Raw genomic sequence first — 17,519 nt, 5'->3', positions numbered from 1 at the left:
CAGACCATACATTCCGGAGATGGTGCCACTGCACCTGCTGCACTCATGGTAGCTACGCACCTGCACGTGATGCATTGCTGTGATGTCACCTGGATGTAAAGTTGTGATGTTTTGATTAATGTGTTTTACTTCTCTGGAAGGAATACATAAATCAAGTGGGTCAGTGATAATGTGCAACAAGGTGCTTAAGGAGGAAGTTCAGTGCTGGCTTGTAGCAGCAAAGTTCATAGTTCGTGTTTTCCTCCCACTCTTGATATGTTATGTAATAAGCCCTTTAGTGTACTCATGCTTCCGCATCCGGACCGCCACTCTGCAATGCTATCGACCCTTCCTGTCCTCTCTCCTCTCACCATGGCTGTCTCTTTTACTGACCTGGGCTCTGCCTGTACAAGAGAACTTTAAGAAACTTAGGCCATGATCAAAGGGACGGAGATTGGATTACGAGCCGAGTCACAGTTACAAGAAATTACTTCGGACAGACGCCTGTCTTGAAAATCGCACTTTATATCGAAAACCAAAGTTAATTTCAAACAGACAAAAGTATACGTCTTTAAAGTGCAACTAAATTGCCACATATTCCCATTGCATATAAGCAGTCTTCTATCCTTTCTTTTTTGTCACTAGAAAACCCTTACAATGGATTGTAACATTGAATCTCACATATTTTGTTGCCACAAATGTATTGAGTCCTACATATTCTATTTTTCTTTTCATGCACAAAGGTAACCGTTGGAAATTACCATCTTTCGAGTGGTGTTCCTCCAGATTTTCTGCCTGAACAGTTTTAGTTGGCTTTAGAACTCTGCACACTTTAGTCCTGTTGACCAGTACTAAAGTGCTCTGCTCTCCCTTATCACGCACTGAAATTGGCATACACTCAATTGGCACATTTGATTTATTTAAAAGTCCCTAGTATACAGTAGCGACTGGCACAGAGTGGTGAGGCGGGAGGCGAGGGGGGTAAGGGGATTTCAGCTGCGTCTCATCTCCACAAGGTAACAGGAAGCAAGCAGCCAGGCTCCCATGACCAATTACAACACTGCAATACAGCATTGTGATTGGTCTTAGTGCTGTGGTTCGGCACTCATACAGGGCCTGGGGGCCTAGGCATGTTCTCAACGCAGGCTGTAATGCAGCCTGCATGGAGAACATGCGAAGTGCACATTACTGTTCGGCCATCCCGAGAGGGCTGGCCAAACAGTAATTGCTCCCCTGCTCTGCTGTGTGAGCAGAGCAGCCCCGCCCCACCCCATCACGTAAAGCTGCAGCAGCAGGACAAAATAGAATGATAATAACATTACGTTATTATCATTTTATTTTTCCTTTCTTTCACTGCTTCAACGCAGTGGGGTGATGCTCCTCTGCCTTAGTGGAGGAGCTGCCACTGCTAGTATATGATACTACATGTACCCAGGGCCTGTAAATGTAATGCTGCAAGTGAGCTGCAGCACTCAGTGTCCCACCCACCACGGATGCCCAGTACCTGAACCAACTTGAAAGTCTACATGACTAAAATCACCCACTAGCTAAACACCAACTGTCTAAAGCTGAACACCGACACAACTGAAATCGTGATCTTTGGGAAGAGCACATCACCTGGGACTCCAACTGTTGGCCAACAGAGCTTGGACCAACACCCACCCCACCTCCCATGGCAAGAACATCAGGATCCTCATTGACAGCAAACTCAAAATAATCACCCAAATCAATGCTGTCACCATCTCATGCTTCCATATCCTGAAGATGTTGAGGAAGATTTGCAAATGACTCCTAACCAACACCTGGAAAACCTTCAAGCAGGCCCTAGTCACGAGCAAATTGGACTAAAGGAACCCCCTCTATGCCGGAATCAACAAAAAAAACACCAGAAGGCTGCACACCATTCAGAACTTGGGGGCTAGATTCACTCTTAACCTCCTCACCGCACTCATATTGCACCATACCTGAAGGAGCTCCACTAGCTCCCCATTCACAAAAGAGTGCAATTCAAACTCCTCACACACACTTCCAAGGCACTACATGACACTGGCCCAGCATACCTCATCAATGGCATCTGCTTTCACAAACCTTCTAGACAACTCCGCTCATCCACACAAAAATCAAATCTGGCGGTCGAGCCTTCTGCATCACTCCTTAAGCGTGGTACAACCTGCCACTACACATAAAAAACTCATCCTCCTTTCTCAAATTCCACAAGAAACTGAAGACCTGGCTTTTTGAGTAGTCCCACTAGGCCATAAGTGTGACTAGATAAACACCTGCTCAGCGCCAGGATACCCTCATGGGTGATAGTGCATTCTACAAATCTGCAGAGCATAACATACAGTAGCACAGAAAAGCATGTCTGAAGGCCAGCAACTGCCAATTTGATCTATAGAAATCACGCTCTTGATAGGCCTAAAACTTCCTATTAAATATTTATAAGTTATCCTTATGGTAAGCTATATTGCCCGATAAGACAGGGTGCATGGTATTTTAAAGTGGGGCATGTAGAAATTATTAATATTCATTTCCTTATAATAAAAAGGCCCCTAAAGCTCTTTTTCACTGCGGCATAGTTAGCAGCACCCATAACGAAACACTGGATTGCGTTAGAACACCTTATAATGATAATTTCAGTTTGGAAGCAGTTAAAATATAATTCAGTGGCTATTTTAATGGGTATCAAAATCAAATTTAGTGGGAAAATCGAATTTTGACTATGCTGCAAAAGGTATTTGTAGAAGAGTTACTTGTCTTTGCCTAAGCCTCTGGAGGCCTTTACTGCCAGTGTTCTACCATCACCTAACTGCTTATGGCACTTCTGTGGCGAGATGAAAATTGCTCCCAGACAGTGGACAAAAGGCTTGGGTGTGGGGAAATGTTGACCTCCCCTTGACAGGGTGGCCAAGGGGATGTGTCCCAGGACTAATTACACTTCAAAGAGGCCTACCCGCTCACAAGCAGATGAACCTGACACCAGGCCTGCCCCCTTCCTTTGTTCCTCTGGGCAACTTGGCTCCAAACGCAGTGGAAGAGGGAGCTAGCCCAGAACTGGTTTGGAGTGCCCACAGGAGAGATTTTACCCATTTTTGTCAAGTATCTGAGTATGCCAAAGCAGTGATATAAAGGTGTGTATGGTTAGCTGAAATCTGGAAACTTTCTCCTCACTGGTAGGGTGTGACCAGTAGTTGCCTCCACTTGCAGGCTTGCACTGGGCATAAATGTGGCATCCCCAGAACACCCTTTAGATCACTCCAGGACCTAAAAAGAATGAGAAGGACTGCCCTGTTGTCTGAATTACCTGAAGGAAGGCTGCATCTGCTTGCCTTAAACCAAGGACCCCAGAAGTAACTGCAAGGGTATGTTGGCCGAGCTCTTGTTTGAACTAAAGGTTTACAACAAGCTTCCAGTGGCCTGTTCCTGGTTGCCAGGTGACTAGTCCCAAATGGACCTGACATGGCACCCTGTGCTGCCTGCTGTGGCAGTGAGTCCTCCCAAAAAGTACTGTCCCCAAGGTCCTGGACCCTTTGCTGTGGTTTGAGTGTACTCCTCCCTGACTAACTGAAAGCTTCTACTGACTTGATACCGAGCAGTACTCGATCAATGCCTTCCATGGACTTGACACCGATCAGCATCAAGTAACCCTAACCACCTTCGTCGACAGCTTCACCAGGCCCGATGTCAAGCAGCCTCTGATCGACTCCAAGACCTCGTGCATTAGCTCCCAAAATTCGTTGAGCCCGTGAGGTTCCTTAATTTTGACTCCATTTTACATTTGTCGTCATTTTGTGTTGCCTTTACACAGGCTGCTCTATTCATGAAGTGTCTCTGCCCTTTGGACTGCAACGTGTTGAAAACCCCCCTCTGTCCTTGTTTTGCATATGGCCACTCCTTTGAAGATTGCAGGCCACCTGCTTGCAGTCCCCTTGTTAAATACAATAAACTGTTTTTGTACTAAATTGAAGGAAACTAACAACTGTGTCACATTTCCTACGTCACTAGTCCCAGCACCCAGAAAAGAAGCAAGGCTGGATAGCGATCGCCATCGCGCCATCAATGGTATCTCTAAAGCATCGCACTTGCTCCATCAGATGGCATTGGACATCACAGAACCAGAATTTCAGTGCAAAAGAGCGAAAGAGAAGGATTCTTGTTGTTTTGAGGCTTCAGTTTTCCACCTGTCATGTGCTGGTAACCTCTGACAGTGTGTAGTCCCCCGAGCCCCTTGGCCTGAGTTTTGGCCACACACACCCCCCTTTTCCTTTGCTCCAACGGAAGTGCAGTGCACCGGAGGATCCAAGATTGGAAAAAGGCACTACATTATGGTGCCCATGAAAAAGCAGCCTGAGCGTCCTCTGACACTGAATAATGAGTGTTGGAGCCTGAGAATGTAGACCCGGGTCCGCACAAGATGATCTGTGCCCATGACCAACGAAGAGTACAATATCTGTAGTGTCTGCCGCAGAGGAGAGACACTGGTGCACTGCATTGAGACATTGAAACTTTCAAATGAGCTGTGAGTGTTTGCCAGGAGGGCACTCCAACGGATACTGAGAAGCACCATTTTCATGAAAGGCCTGAATGAAGAGGCCCATGCAGAAGAAAACAACAGAAGCAGATTTGATGGACAATAGAAGCCTGCCAGAGAGGCTTGGACGGACTCTGGGTATTTCCCGTGCGATTGCATAGAATGGGTGTTTGGAGACTGATTCTTATTGTTTTACTGGCATTGTCAATAGTCGCTGAAATAACTAGGAGCCCTGAAAAAGTTTGCTAAATAATTTTAGGATTTGCTTTTGCTTAGGGTTGTGAAAAATGATAATTTTGTTTGTAATAGTGGTCATTACTTTCTCCTGTTGTTAATTATGACCCAATGCCCTGTTCTCTTTGTATTCCTGCTCAAACCCTTAATGAAATGTTTAGAATGGAAAATGCTTGCCTAGCAATGAATTCGGATTTGCCTGTGTAATGGCAAAAGGAGGGTCTGAGGTTCCTTAATTTTGACTCCATTTTACATTTGTCGTCATTTTGTGTTGCCTTTACACAGGCTGCTCTATTCATGAAGTGTCTCTGCCCTTTGGACTGCAACGTGTTGAAAACCCCCCTCTGTCCTTGTTTTGAAAACCAATCTCAGCTGGCCTAACTGCATACAGACATGTCCTGCCATTACTGATTGACCTATAGGTGCTGTAATTGATTGACTTATGGGTTGGGCAGAAACACACTTAAGGGGGACGTTCTGGTTACATGATGCCTTGTTTTGAATGTTTTCCTATTGGCTAATATTTTGCAGATCTTGTATGTCCATATTAGGTATTTTGCATGCTTGCAAAAGCTAGGACTGCCCCTTTCTTTTATGCTGAGTTTGTAACCCTAAGCATATAAAGGCCTCTGTGTTCTGTACTCTTTAGACTGCCTTATTCAGTTGCTAAGGCTCCTGTGTGACGTGGTCTCACTTAATTAAGTTTAATAACGATGTCTTTTCATAGTTCAGCTTCTGTGCTAACTTCTTTATTATCAAGTACCCCTGAGAATGAAGTTTTCAGGTTCTTCAAATGGCGCCCAACAACGCGGGCCTCATCAGAGAAGTGACTTTCTGAAGGAGTGATCTTGTCAGGAGACTGAAATCTACTGAGGACAGGACAGGACTCTTCTAAGGAAAGTACTCTGTGCACAGGAATTCTGGGGATTCTCTGTCTCTGCAGCCCAGTATATTTCTGATCTTCCTGATTTTGATCCTCCACATGATGTCACTCCTGATTGAGAACCTTTTTGGCGTGAGTATTCTAAAAGATAGACCGTTAGGTCATTTAGAACTTGGCAGTTAGAATTTGGATAACCTTTTGATTGGTAAGAGTAAGGTAGTTTAGTAACGCTTACTGTAGCTTTGGAATTTTGGAATTTGTGTTGGCCAACTTTGGATATGTATGTGATATGCAAATTGCAATTTGTGTAGGCAGGTAATGAGGAGATTTTTCTCTATCTGGTTTTGTTGAACGGTGCACGTACGAAAAGTACATTAAGCACTACTTTGATTATAATACTTGCATTTTCTGCAGTATTTTTGGCATGCCTGTTTTCAAAGCTCACATCGAAGAATGTGTTGCTTTTTCTTGGCGGTACCATAGTGTGATGTGAAATTAATTAGCTGGCTCTCCTAGAAGGAATACCTAAATAGGTTTAGGTATACAAACATATTTCTTCCTTGGTGATTTTTGTATCCCCAGGGAATTAAAATATGACAGAATACAAAACAAGGATCCTTTGTTCTGTGCAGTTTTTTTTAATGAAGATATGCTGAACGATTTTTTGGTGTTCTGCTAGCCAAAGCCAGTGAATTGAGTGTATTTTCGCTTCTTGGATATACATCAGTCTGTTGGGCTGTTTTTGCAGTCTTTTGGAACACTACTGAGAAGCGCTTCTTGTAAATATGACTTACAACTAGTATTTACAAATGGTTTGGTTTAAGTGCAGTCTGTGGGCTGTCCTTTGTTTTTGTCCTGAGTATTGATTTGTGGGTGAAATGTGTGTTTAAATGTCTATGTGGTTTTGTCATTAGTGCAACTTCTGTAAGTGAATAGCGATGGCGCTTTTCACTAAATAAATGGCTAAAGGTCGCCGTATTGTGTGTCCAGAGTGTTTGACCCCTTTCTGTTTATGTCTGAAATGAGCTCAATGTTTGTTCGTGGGTTTTTCTTGATGTTTTCAGTCTATTAAGTAAAATGTCTAAATGCTTAAAAACTAAAATTTAAATTCACATTCACTAGGAATAAAAAAAGCCTCAAAATCGAAATTGTGTGTTTTGTAGAAAAATAAACGTATAGTATTTTTTTACTTACATACATTGTGTTAGATATTAACAGGCAAACACTTCAGCTGAAGTAAAAAATTTTTGCTGAACTCAGACGCATATTATAGAACACACATTGATGTGTCTTAGTTTGAAAAAGATTGCCACCGTGCTCATGTTACTACTGAGAGGAGAACTTTTATTACCTCTGAGCAAATAGCTGTTGCCTTTGTAGGTCACAGAATAGACAGGAATATTTACTCAAGCCAGGACTTTGCCCTTAGTTAAACACGGGTGAATCTTTACATTTCAGAATGTTGTTTTAAAAGGTTCCAAAACTAAGGTTCATTATTTTTTATTATAGGAAGACATTTCAATGAAGGATTTTCATATTCTTGGTTCTGTTGCTAAAAAATAATTAACCTATGTAATGAAGAAACATTTAAAAAAAAAAAGAAACAGTAACGGATGCTGAACAAGATAAGGCATGTGCAAGGAAACTAAAAAGTTAACGATGTCCTGAACATTGATTGGCAATCTCAGAAAAATATCAATCTGGGAAATTGGCTTTGCGAGGTCAGTTTCAGGTGAAGAGGTCAGTTTCTTACAGTTCATTTCAGAGTAAATCTAGTTAATGTGTACATGAACTGGGGAGGCCAGGCCACCTTGTTCGCCAGGCTATCTTTGCAGGTCTGCGTGGAGGAAGGCGCAAAATGGTGACACAGAAAAAAAAAAAAAATGAAGTCAGACTCGAGGAATTACAGAACCTTAATATGTGGAATTATCAAAAATGATTGAGTTTATTAAAAATAATTATTAATTAAGCAAATTAATTAATAAAAATAAGTGCTACAAAATTCGTTTTTTACTATTCATGAAGCTTAATGCTCATACTGTGACCTCCTAGCATTATAATTTAATTTAAGTTATGTTATACTGCATAATGAGGACATTAGCATATAGAATTTCACTTGGCGCAGGCGTGAAAAACTAATTTTTCCCAGGATTTGCATGAGATATGTCTAATGTCCAATCTCTGCAATTTGTAAAGAACAATCTGAGGATGATTAATATGTATCATAATTATAGGATATTTATTTTTAAGTGCCACAAATCGAATTTGGGTAAATAGACTATTTAAACAGCATTTTTTTCATTTAGAGTAGCTTTAAAGTGTTTTAGGCTTCTGTAAATGCATACATTTAGGTATAATACAAATTTGCAGGTTGTTACCAGTTGAGGTTGCTTTTCATAGCTCAGTGAGCCAATGTGCCTGGTGCAGAGGTTTGAGTTTAATATCAGGGTTGAAGGTTTTAACTCTAAGCTGGACCTATTGAAACGTTCATCCATTTAAGGTTGATGAGCTGAGTACTGTTGCATAGGGTAGTAACACACATTTGTTCTAAAGCTGGTATGTTATGTTATTATGTTCTGAGAATTATTCACAGTAACTGTTTTAATAATCTAAGTATAGAAATAAATTGTAGCCCCTAACAGGAGTAATATATATATATCATGTGTTTTTAAATAGGGTTGGTTATTGCAGGTTAGAAAGAGTTGGGAAGGCTTTTTGTCTTTTTGTCAGCCTCAGAGTGAGGAAGAGGGAGAGGGCAGATTTTGACCTTAAGGTCAGTAAGGTGGGAGTTAGGAGTAAGTGTAAAGAGATGGAGAAATCATTGCTGGGAAAAGCAGGGCCTCAAAGGGTGTTGGCGCACAGGACACGCAGAGTGTCTGTGAAAGACTTTTTATTTTTGAAAGTCAAAATTAAGGTGGTTTAGCATGTTTTCAAAAGATGGTTGGTTACAGTTAATATTTTGTGTGTTATGTGCAGTGTCAGCAGTATGTTGAAAAAAAATGTGTTTTTTTATTATGACTTCTTTTGAAAGGAAATGTTTGTGCGTTTTACATATTTTTGCATTTTATCCTTTTATAAATTGTTCCTGCTGGTCCTGTGTGTCAGAAGCGACACAGTAAGTTGTGTTTGACAGCCAAATCTCCACTAACTGGTGATCTGCTGTCAAAAGGAGGGTGAGGATTTTAAACCTGACAAATTAAGCAGGCCCGAATATTGGGTTTTGGGCTGCAGGTTCACAGTGCATAAAGTACATGACATGGTGTTGTGCGTCACCACTCATTTATATATGCTTTTGTTTTGTCTATGCTTTTTGTGCTTGATATACAGCAAGTATATCTGATGGCTTGACATGTGCGCTTTTGTAAAAAAATGTTGCATGTTTTTTTTTTATGTTGCTGCTTTTGATACTATTACAAGTTTACCTGTGTTGTGAAGGGATATACATGACGATACATATCGCTGCACAACAGTTGGGTAGATTTGCTCTGACACTAAATTTCACAGATAGACAGACAACACTTCATCAGTGTATGTCAAATTTGGCTATAATGGTATTGAAGAAAAATAAAAGAGATATACAGGATCAAAGTGTGTCACCTGCTGTTAGTCACGTTACTGCCCCCTTCCCTTAAGGAACAGGCAGACCTAGATTTATGTATCCTGATTGGACGTAAGGATAAATTATAGATCTGTGACTCTTGTACATGGTGAGTGTGACCTAATTTCTATATTACATTAGTCAGTTTTGTTCTGCTTCCTAAGTAGTGTATGGCTTTGTACCATAAAGGAAACAAGGTTTCATTTTTCCCTGAAGAAGGAACTGGAACATTAGCTAAGATTACCGTATATGGTTTAGCAGCCAGCGGTAGAGCTAACATTTGTGAACTATTTTTGACTTTTGTTCACCCAAGTAATTCTTTGTTCTTCCTATAGATTTTTCTTTTGTTACTTCTCCCCTGACCGATGTCGCATCGTGCCTAGCTATTGGGGATTTTAGCTATGCCTAGTCCCATTTCTATTTTCCATATTCCTTTCACCAGTCAGCTTTTATTATTGTTGGTGTATTGTTCAGGTTCACACTTCCAGATTGCAGTAATGTACTAGGAACCCCTATATTATGTATAATTCTCTTTTGTATGATTAGACTGGTTTTTAAGAATTTTCTTTAGGCTTACTTTGATGTTTTCCAGTCTGACTGTCAGGGTAGTGATGGACTGGTTAACTGACTCAATAATAGTAAGACACGTTTTCCACCTCAATAGGAGATACCTTACATTTATTTTTTTGAACATGACAAATTTTCAATGACTATTTTAATTTGGATTTTTACCCTTTTGTTCCTGCTTCTTTAATTTTTGGTGGATGAGATGTGTTCAAATCATGGAAATACGAGGACTCTCTAGTTCTTGTCTTTTGTTTCCACATTTTGATCATTAGCCTTTGTATTGCATAGTGCACCTGATGCACAGTTATTAAAAGGGAGGTATCTACATGTCCCTGATAATCTGTATTATGCAATTTCTCTTTTTAGATGTTCTAGATAAGGAATTAGGGAACACCTATATGTAATCATTTAGAGAAAAAATATGTTTACCCCATTAGACGATGTCATCATGTGTGAGGACATCCATTCAGATAGAATTCCCATGTCGCTATCTACCCTTAGATGGTAGAGGATATGCTCTCAAATGGAAAACCAATTGAAGAGGCTAGAGGCACTGTTTTGCCTACTGCCTTTGTCTTTGTATTGTCTTTGAGAGTGACAGTGTATTCTAGACCAGAATTGTCCCATGGCATATGGCCACTCCTTTGAAGATTGCAGGCCACCTGCTTGCAGTCCCCTTGTTAAATACAATAAACTGTTTTTGTACTAAATTGAAGGAAACTAACAACTGTGTCACATTTCCTACATCACTAGTCCCAGCACCCAGAAAAGAAGCAAGGCTGGATAGCGATCGCCAGCACGCCATCAATGGTATCTCTAAAGCATCGCACTTGCTCCATCAGACGGCATTGGACATCACAGAACCAGAATTTCAGTGCAAAAGAGCGAAAGAGAAGGATTCTTGTTGTTTTGAGGCTTCAGTTTTCCACCTGTCATGTGCTGGTAACCTCTGACAGTGTGTAGTCCCTCGAGCCCCTTGGCCTGAGTTTTGGCCACACACACCCCCCTTTTCCTTTGCTCCAACGGAAGTGCAGTGCACCGGAGGATCCAAGATTGGAAAAAGGCACTACATTATGGTGCCCATGAAAAAGCAGCCTGAGCGTCCTCTGACACTGAATAATGAGTGTTGGAGCCTGAGAATGTAGACCCGGGTCTGCACGAGATGATCTGTGCCCATGACCAACGAAGAGCACAATATCTGTAGTGTCTGCCGCAGAGGAGAGACACTGGTGCACTGCATTGAGACATTGAGACTTTCAAATGAGCTGTGAGTGTTTGCCAGGAGGGCACTCCAACGGATACTGAGAAGCACCATTTTCATGAAAGGCCTGAATGAAAAGGCCCATGCGGAAGAAAACAAAAGAAGCAGATTTGATGGACAATAGAAGCCTGCCAGAGAGGCTTGGACGGACTCTGGGTATTTCCCGTGCGGTTGCATTGAATGGGTGTTTGGAGACTGATTCTTATTGTTTTACTGGCATTGTCAATAGTCGCTGAAATAAGTAGGAGCCCTGAAAAAGTTTGCTAAATAATTTTAGGATTTGCTTTTGCTTAGGGTTGTGAAAAATGATAATTTTGTTTGTAATAGTGGTCATTACTTTCTCCTGTTGTTAATTATGACCCAATGCCCTGTTCTCTTTGTATTCCTGCTCAAACCCTTAATGAAATGTTTAGAATGGAAAATGCTTGCCTAGCAATGAATTCGGATTTGCCTGTGTAATGGCAAAAGGAGGGGCTGAGGTTCCTTAATTTTGACTCCATTTTACATTTGTCGTCATTTTGTGTTGCCTTTACACGGGCTGCTCTATTCATGAAGTGTCTCTGCCCTTTGGACTGCAACGTGTTGAAACCCCCCCTCTGTCCTTGTTTTGAAAACCAATCTCAGACACCAGCTGGCCTAACTGCATACAGACATGTCCTGCCATTACTGATTGACCTATAGGTGCTGTAATTGATTGACTTATGGGTTGGGCAGAAACACACTTATGGGGGACGTTCTGGTTACATGATGCCTTGTTTTGAATGTTTTCCTATTGGCTAATATTTTGCATATCTTGTATGTCCATATTAGGTATTTTGCATGCTTGCAAAAGCTAGGACTGTCCCTTTCTTTTATGCTGAGTTTGTAACCCTAAGCATATAAAGGCCTCTGTGTTCTGTACTCTTTAGACTGCCTCATTCAGTTGCTAAGGCTCCTGTGTGACGTAGTCTCACTTAATTAAGTTTAATAAAGATGTATTTTCATATTTCAGCTTCTGTGCTAACTTCTTTATTATCAAGTACCCCTGAGAATGAAGATTTCAGGTTCTTCACCCGTCCTTGAATTTGGCTACATTGCCCTACTGAAGACTTTCTAGCTCCATAAAGGTTTCTGAGTGAAAAGGTACCTTTGTGACCGGAACAAACCTAGTCCTTTTATTCGAGCCACGCATCATCATGATCAGCCTTAAATCTTATCCTTGTGACGGACCAGCGCAATCAGTTACCTGCAGTTGGTACTTAATGCTTTTCGCCACTATTTTTAAACCCAAACTCTAAAAATTCATAACTCTTGTCTACTAATTGGATTTTTGTCATTTTGATGTCATTGTAGTTTTTAAAATATTCTCTATTTTTTCAAATTGGTTGGGCTTTTGTTAGTGGTAGTGTCTTCACTGTATTACTGTTTGAGTACTGCATACATACTTTTCATATTGCCTCTAGATTAAGCCTGGCTGTTCTGTGCCATAGCTGCCAGGGGGTTGAGCATAGGTTTATTTAGTGACTTTCGTGATTCACCTTGACTAAGATTGTGAATATTATTTGAGGTTGCTTCTCCCCCTCTGCCACTAATATGCCAATTTCTTACAGTAACTTCTCTTTCATATCTCTCCACAATTCTTACGATTGGTGGGGACTGTAATTTTTACAACCTATGTGAACAATGCACTGTGATGTCTAGGCCTAATAGTTTTATGAGGGAAGAACTGAAGATTATAATTCAGAATGTAAATTACCATGGAAGCACACCTTCGATAAAGTTTTTGATTAATGAACACTTCGCAATAAACTTGTTATTTAAATGTGAAAAGAAACTCAGACAAAATATAGTGTGTACTTCTACTTTGCATCAGTGGCTAAAATAGGAAAGTGGGGAGAAGGTTATGGCATTATGCTATGCACATTTATGAGTTTTTCAAATCATAAAAAAGGATTACCATAAAAAAACGATGTATGGAATTGAAAACATGTAAAGGTGACTTACACCGTCAGCATCGAAAGCAGCTCCAAACCCGTACTCTCCTCCTTTCATAGTGTCCAGCAGCGTTGTGGCGTATGTCAAATTTGGATCGGGTTGCTGCCCGCCAAAATCCTCCAGTGGAACACAGTTCAAGGCAGAATTGGCGGGAGCTCCAAGCTCATCGCAGAGGACCCGCCGTACATAGGGCCCCATCACTAAGGAAAAAAAAATCGTCATTTACAAAAGTTCATGCCTTTCCCCGCAACTCCGCACGCCCTCACCCTCAGCGGCTTGAGACCCTAACAGGTGAGTATTCGCTCTATACATGAGTCCTGATTGATTGATTGATTGATTTTAGAATTGCTATGAGTTTCATGCATCAGAAGGGTAATAGGGTACAAATAAACCACGTGATTACTCACAACTAGACATGAAGCTAGCTCTTTCTTTCAGACCCTGGAAAGGTTATGTAGGGCTATGAAAATACTTCCCTTCCCCAAAGCCTTTGGCAATAATCCTGACTATTTTAATTATTGTGAATATATTTCCATGAATTCATTTACATCATATCGCCTTCATCTGAAAGGCTGACGAAAGTTAAATATTTTCCAACACCGAGGCTCCAAAGGTGTAGGAGCAGTGTATTGCTGGAGAAAAAAATTAACCACTAAATATTTTAGCAAGCTGTAAGATCTTTTTTGATTTGTAATCATTTGACAGTTCTAATTTTTTGCTGAAAGAGGGTCAAATTGGTCTGAATTTTGAATAAAAAATCCAAACTCTTTTAGATATTGTTGGCAGCATCCTTCTATTAAAAAATAAAATAAAATACGTGGCTACTGCTCATGTTACCTATTCCCATTCTTGCTCCTTTCTTTTGGCATCCTTTTACTCACCAAGAACCCTCTGTGTCTGATTACTGGGCCTTCTGTGATTAACCCCCCTTTTTTTATGTTTGTACACACAGCATCTCTGGCTAGAATGATGCTCTGTAGCTGCCTATACTAAACTATGGAATCTGATCCCCCTGCAAATTAAGACCATTCCAACATTGTTATCTTTCAGATAACAAGTAAAAACTAGACTATTTGAGCAATAAGGGGCCCCTCCGCTTTTTCCTTACAGTCCATAGCGCCGAGACACCCACCGGTATTGTGCGCTCTAGAAATTGTTAAAATAACATAACATATTCTAGTCTTTATTATAATAGTAATTTGCACATCTGTTATCAAGCACCACACACACCCACTCCTTTAAACTATAGTGCGAAGGTCAGTGTGCTTGTGATGTCTAATGTAGGTTTTGTGTTGGAAAGGATATCCTTCCATACAAAATACTATGCTTAGACTAAATTTAAAACCTTTCAGACATAATATAGTGCCACACACATGCAATGTGTGTAAAGTTGGAAGAAATTGAAATATTTCTTATTGTTAATACCTGCCTGAAGGAGGGATTTTTTTTGGGCACATAACCTTGTCTACCAATTTTATTCGATAGGGCGTAGCGTCAAAAATGGGTGGTACCGTGGGAACGCCCATGTACACTGATGGGACATTCCCTTGACACTGAGCAAAACAAAACTGTGCAAACTGCTATTTGCGTTAGTTTTAATTAATTTCCAGTGCAAAAAAAGTGTTTGATCCAGATAGCAAAACTTTATCAAGACTTTGCAAAGGTTTGCATCACTTTTCATGAATTTGCACTGTTGTAAATCCTTGATAAATCTGCCCTTTTGTCTCTAAGTTGTATAGACTTCTTTGCCCAACTAGCTTTAAACGTAAGTCCACCACTTAGGCGAAGTGGAGGAGAAAGGAGCATAAAGCAGGTGAGGTACATGCCTTGAAAGAGTAATCCTTCGATTTGGAAACTGCAATTGAAAGTTAATTTCAACTCTGCACTAGCACAAATGAAATATATGTTAATACATAAAACATAGATGCCCGGCAGACTACACAGACTACTCCGTATCCCTTTTAATATCAGTTGGCATGGCAATTAATAAGTAGGTGATCGATCACACAGACTCATCGCCCCTTCTGTAAGAATTCTGGAGATCTTTGACTTCCTTTTGCGCAGCTAGATTTCAAATGTAACTATGTCTCAGTTCTATAACAATATGTCAAGGAGCCGCTACTATGGAGAACATGCCTACCTCTGGCTTCCATTTACTTGACCTCATGTTAACTTTAGGTCTTAGGGCAATTCTATGTAACTGGAAATCTGCACATAAGATTTCAGTACATATCTGGTGGGCATGGTTGTGCTTCACCAGGAGTACTGAAAGTATATCAGTCCAACACTGTACAATGTTATCTAGCACAAGTACCATTTGGGATACATTGGATTGCTTCAGGCAGAAAATATAAGCACCTTGACACAAACTAACATGCACCCCGTCCACTGCCTCTACCAGCTGTATCTAAGCATATGCTGTCATAAATCTCTTCCAATTAAAGGTGCTTTATGAAAATCACAATTTAGATGTTTTACGTTACTTTCTTCTTTAGACATATTGCTGCTTTATCATCTTATTAACTGTCCTTCCATTGTGTTATTTTTTTCTCTTATACTCCAATTTCAGACTGGGAAACTCAACACTGATTCAAATTACACGAATCTGACCTCATTTGGTACATACTGTATATGCCTGAAAATGTTCTGAATTGGATTGTATTGTTTCAGTTTTTTCTCATATGTATGTTTTTCTGTTCTCTCTGTGTTTATTGTTTGTACTTTTGTCAAAATCTAATAAAACAACAGAACTTTAAAAGAGTTTACGAATTCATCAGAACCCACCCAGGGGTATGCATACCCGGTCTTTGATGTGTTATGTTTGTGTGTGCCTGCCTGTATAAGCCACATATATACAACCTAAAGCAAGTATTTGAAAAATATAAGTATTGCTTCCTTTTGGCATTCTCTCACAATTATTAGGTCCAGGCATAGCTAGCAATTAAAGTGTTTTTCCGCGTCCAGTGCAGTTTAAGCATCTTAGCAGTTATCCTTCCCTTACACTGAGCACACAGCATAGTCTCTTAAGAATATTTTCCAAACAGATATAAAGAAGATAGCCCTTTGAATGCCCTATCCTCCTGATATACAGACACACTGCTGAGACACTTTAATGTAAAGCCCATGACTTGAAATCTTAACCCTCTACTTTCATTCTTTAGCCCAAACCAATTTCTTGCATTGAAGATCTAAACAGGAATGTTACATACGGTGTGATTAAGCCCATTTTTTCTCCATTCCAACTAAACATACGATCTTACATGTGCCTCTAAACCATGCTTTCATAGGATTTTCCCATCTTTCTATGGTAATTAATGATTCATATAGGCTCCAATGTCTTACCTCCATGCATGGCATCTATCTTGATTTTCAGCTGGTCAGGTCCCGTCAGAAGTCCTTTGATTTCATTGAAGTCAAATAGACCTCGAAGCAGATTGAGATACACTTCAACCGAGTCCACAATTTCCACTGTCAAAAGAAAGCGAATGTAATTTACACAATATCCACACTGGAGCAAACAGCAGTAAGATGTACATTAGTGTATAATGGGATTGGTGAAATAGAGGGGTGGATTTACAGTAGGACATTTCACTTTTTCTTTCAGCTTATTAAAAAATATATACTTAAGTTCATTGGAAGGGCTCTAAACATTTGATAACTTAATACTGTAAATTAGGTACCATCCTACATGTCACACCAGAGGCTTTACAAGGAACAGTGCTGATGGTAAACTAGAATGACTACGTTTTTGATGGCAAATGAAACTCACTGCCTTGAACTAACTACCTGTGACTAATCACTTTCTAAAGTTTTGAGGCAGAAGGTTTTGAAAATTGATGGAAAAAGATTTGCAACATTTTCATTACAACAATATCATGTTAAACAGCTTGGTAAATGGTGATGGTAGGTAAATGCAATTAATTATGAATATGGGTTACCAAGTAGACCATTCCCCAAATCATGATACTAGTAACACTCGGTTCTGTCGGGTCAAGCAATTTCTTTGTAGTATTCAATATTCAACAGAGTGATTGAATATAAACAAACAACTTGAACACAAAAGAGAATAAACAAAGGTATCTCATTCATAGAGAAAAAGGTTTTTTACTTCATATTTGCAAATCTTTGAGTAAAGTCAAGAATTATCATGACCTGAGAGCTGTCCTAAACCTAAATTAAAAAGGTGATGCATGTGGGCATGATTATAGTGACATGGTGAGTGAAGTGACAAAGTGACAGGATTAGTGTATTATACAACAAGGTGGACCAATACTGTACAAGTAATTATACAAAGAGATATTGAAAAATAGGTCCAATTACACATCAAATAATGGCAGTTACCCTAGCTTGGTCAATGAATTACATAAACTGTTGTGCTAGGGGACCTAATGCATGGACAAAAATTGTTGACGTTTCGATTCTGGCAATCTGCAATAATTAACAATGTCAAAACGGATCTTCTTCAAGAAAAACAAACACGGTGGACAGCCGG

The 17,519-nt window shown here is 40.1% G+C and overlaps 1 protein-coding gene across 1 annotated transcript in view; it reads right to left on the bottom strand.

Moving 5' to 3' along the window:
• The window catches only part of PGM5 (phosphoglucomutase 5), an 827,968-nt gene that overhangs the window by 579,744 nt on the left and 230,705 nt on the right, over positions 1–17,519 (bottom strand). Inside the window, exons 4-5 of the mRNA XM_078675734.1 lie at positions 16,370–16,495; positions 13,037–13,227 (exon numbers count right to left, since the gene is read on the bottom strand). Coding sequence (XP_078531860.1) covers positions 13,037–13,227; positions 16,370–16,495 — 317 coding nt within the window. The remainder of the gene's footprint in view (positions 1–13,036; positions 13,228–16,369; positions 16,496–17,519) is intronic.

The sequence above is a fragment of the Lissotriton helveticus genome, chromosome 2_1, assembly GCF_964261635.1.
Source record: "Lissotriton helveticus chromosome 2_1, aLisHel1.1, whole genome shotgun sequence".
In the NCBI taxonomy this organism is placed as follows: Eukaryota; Metazoa; Chordata; class Amphibia; order Caudata; family Salamandridae; genus Lissotriton; species Lissotriton helveticus.
Note: the sequence above shows the minus strand (reverse complement) of the source record. Positions and strands in the feature narration are given on the sequence as shown.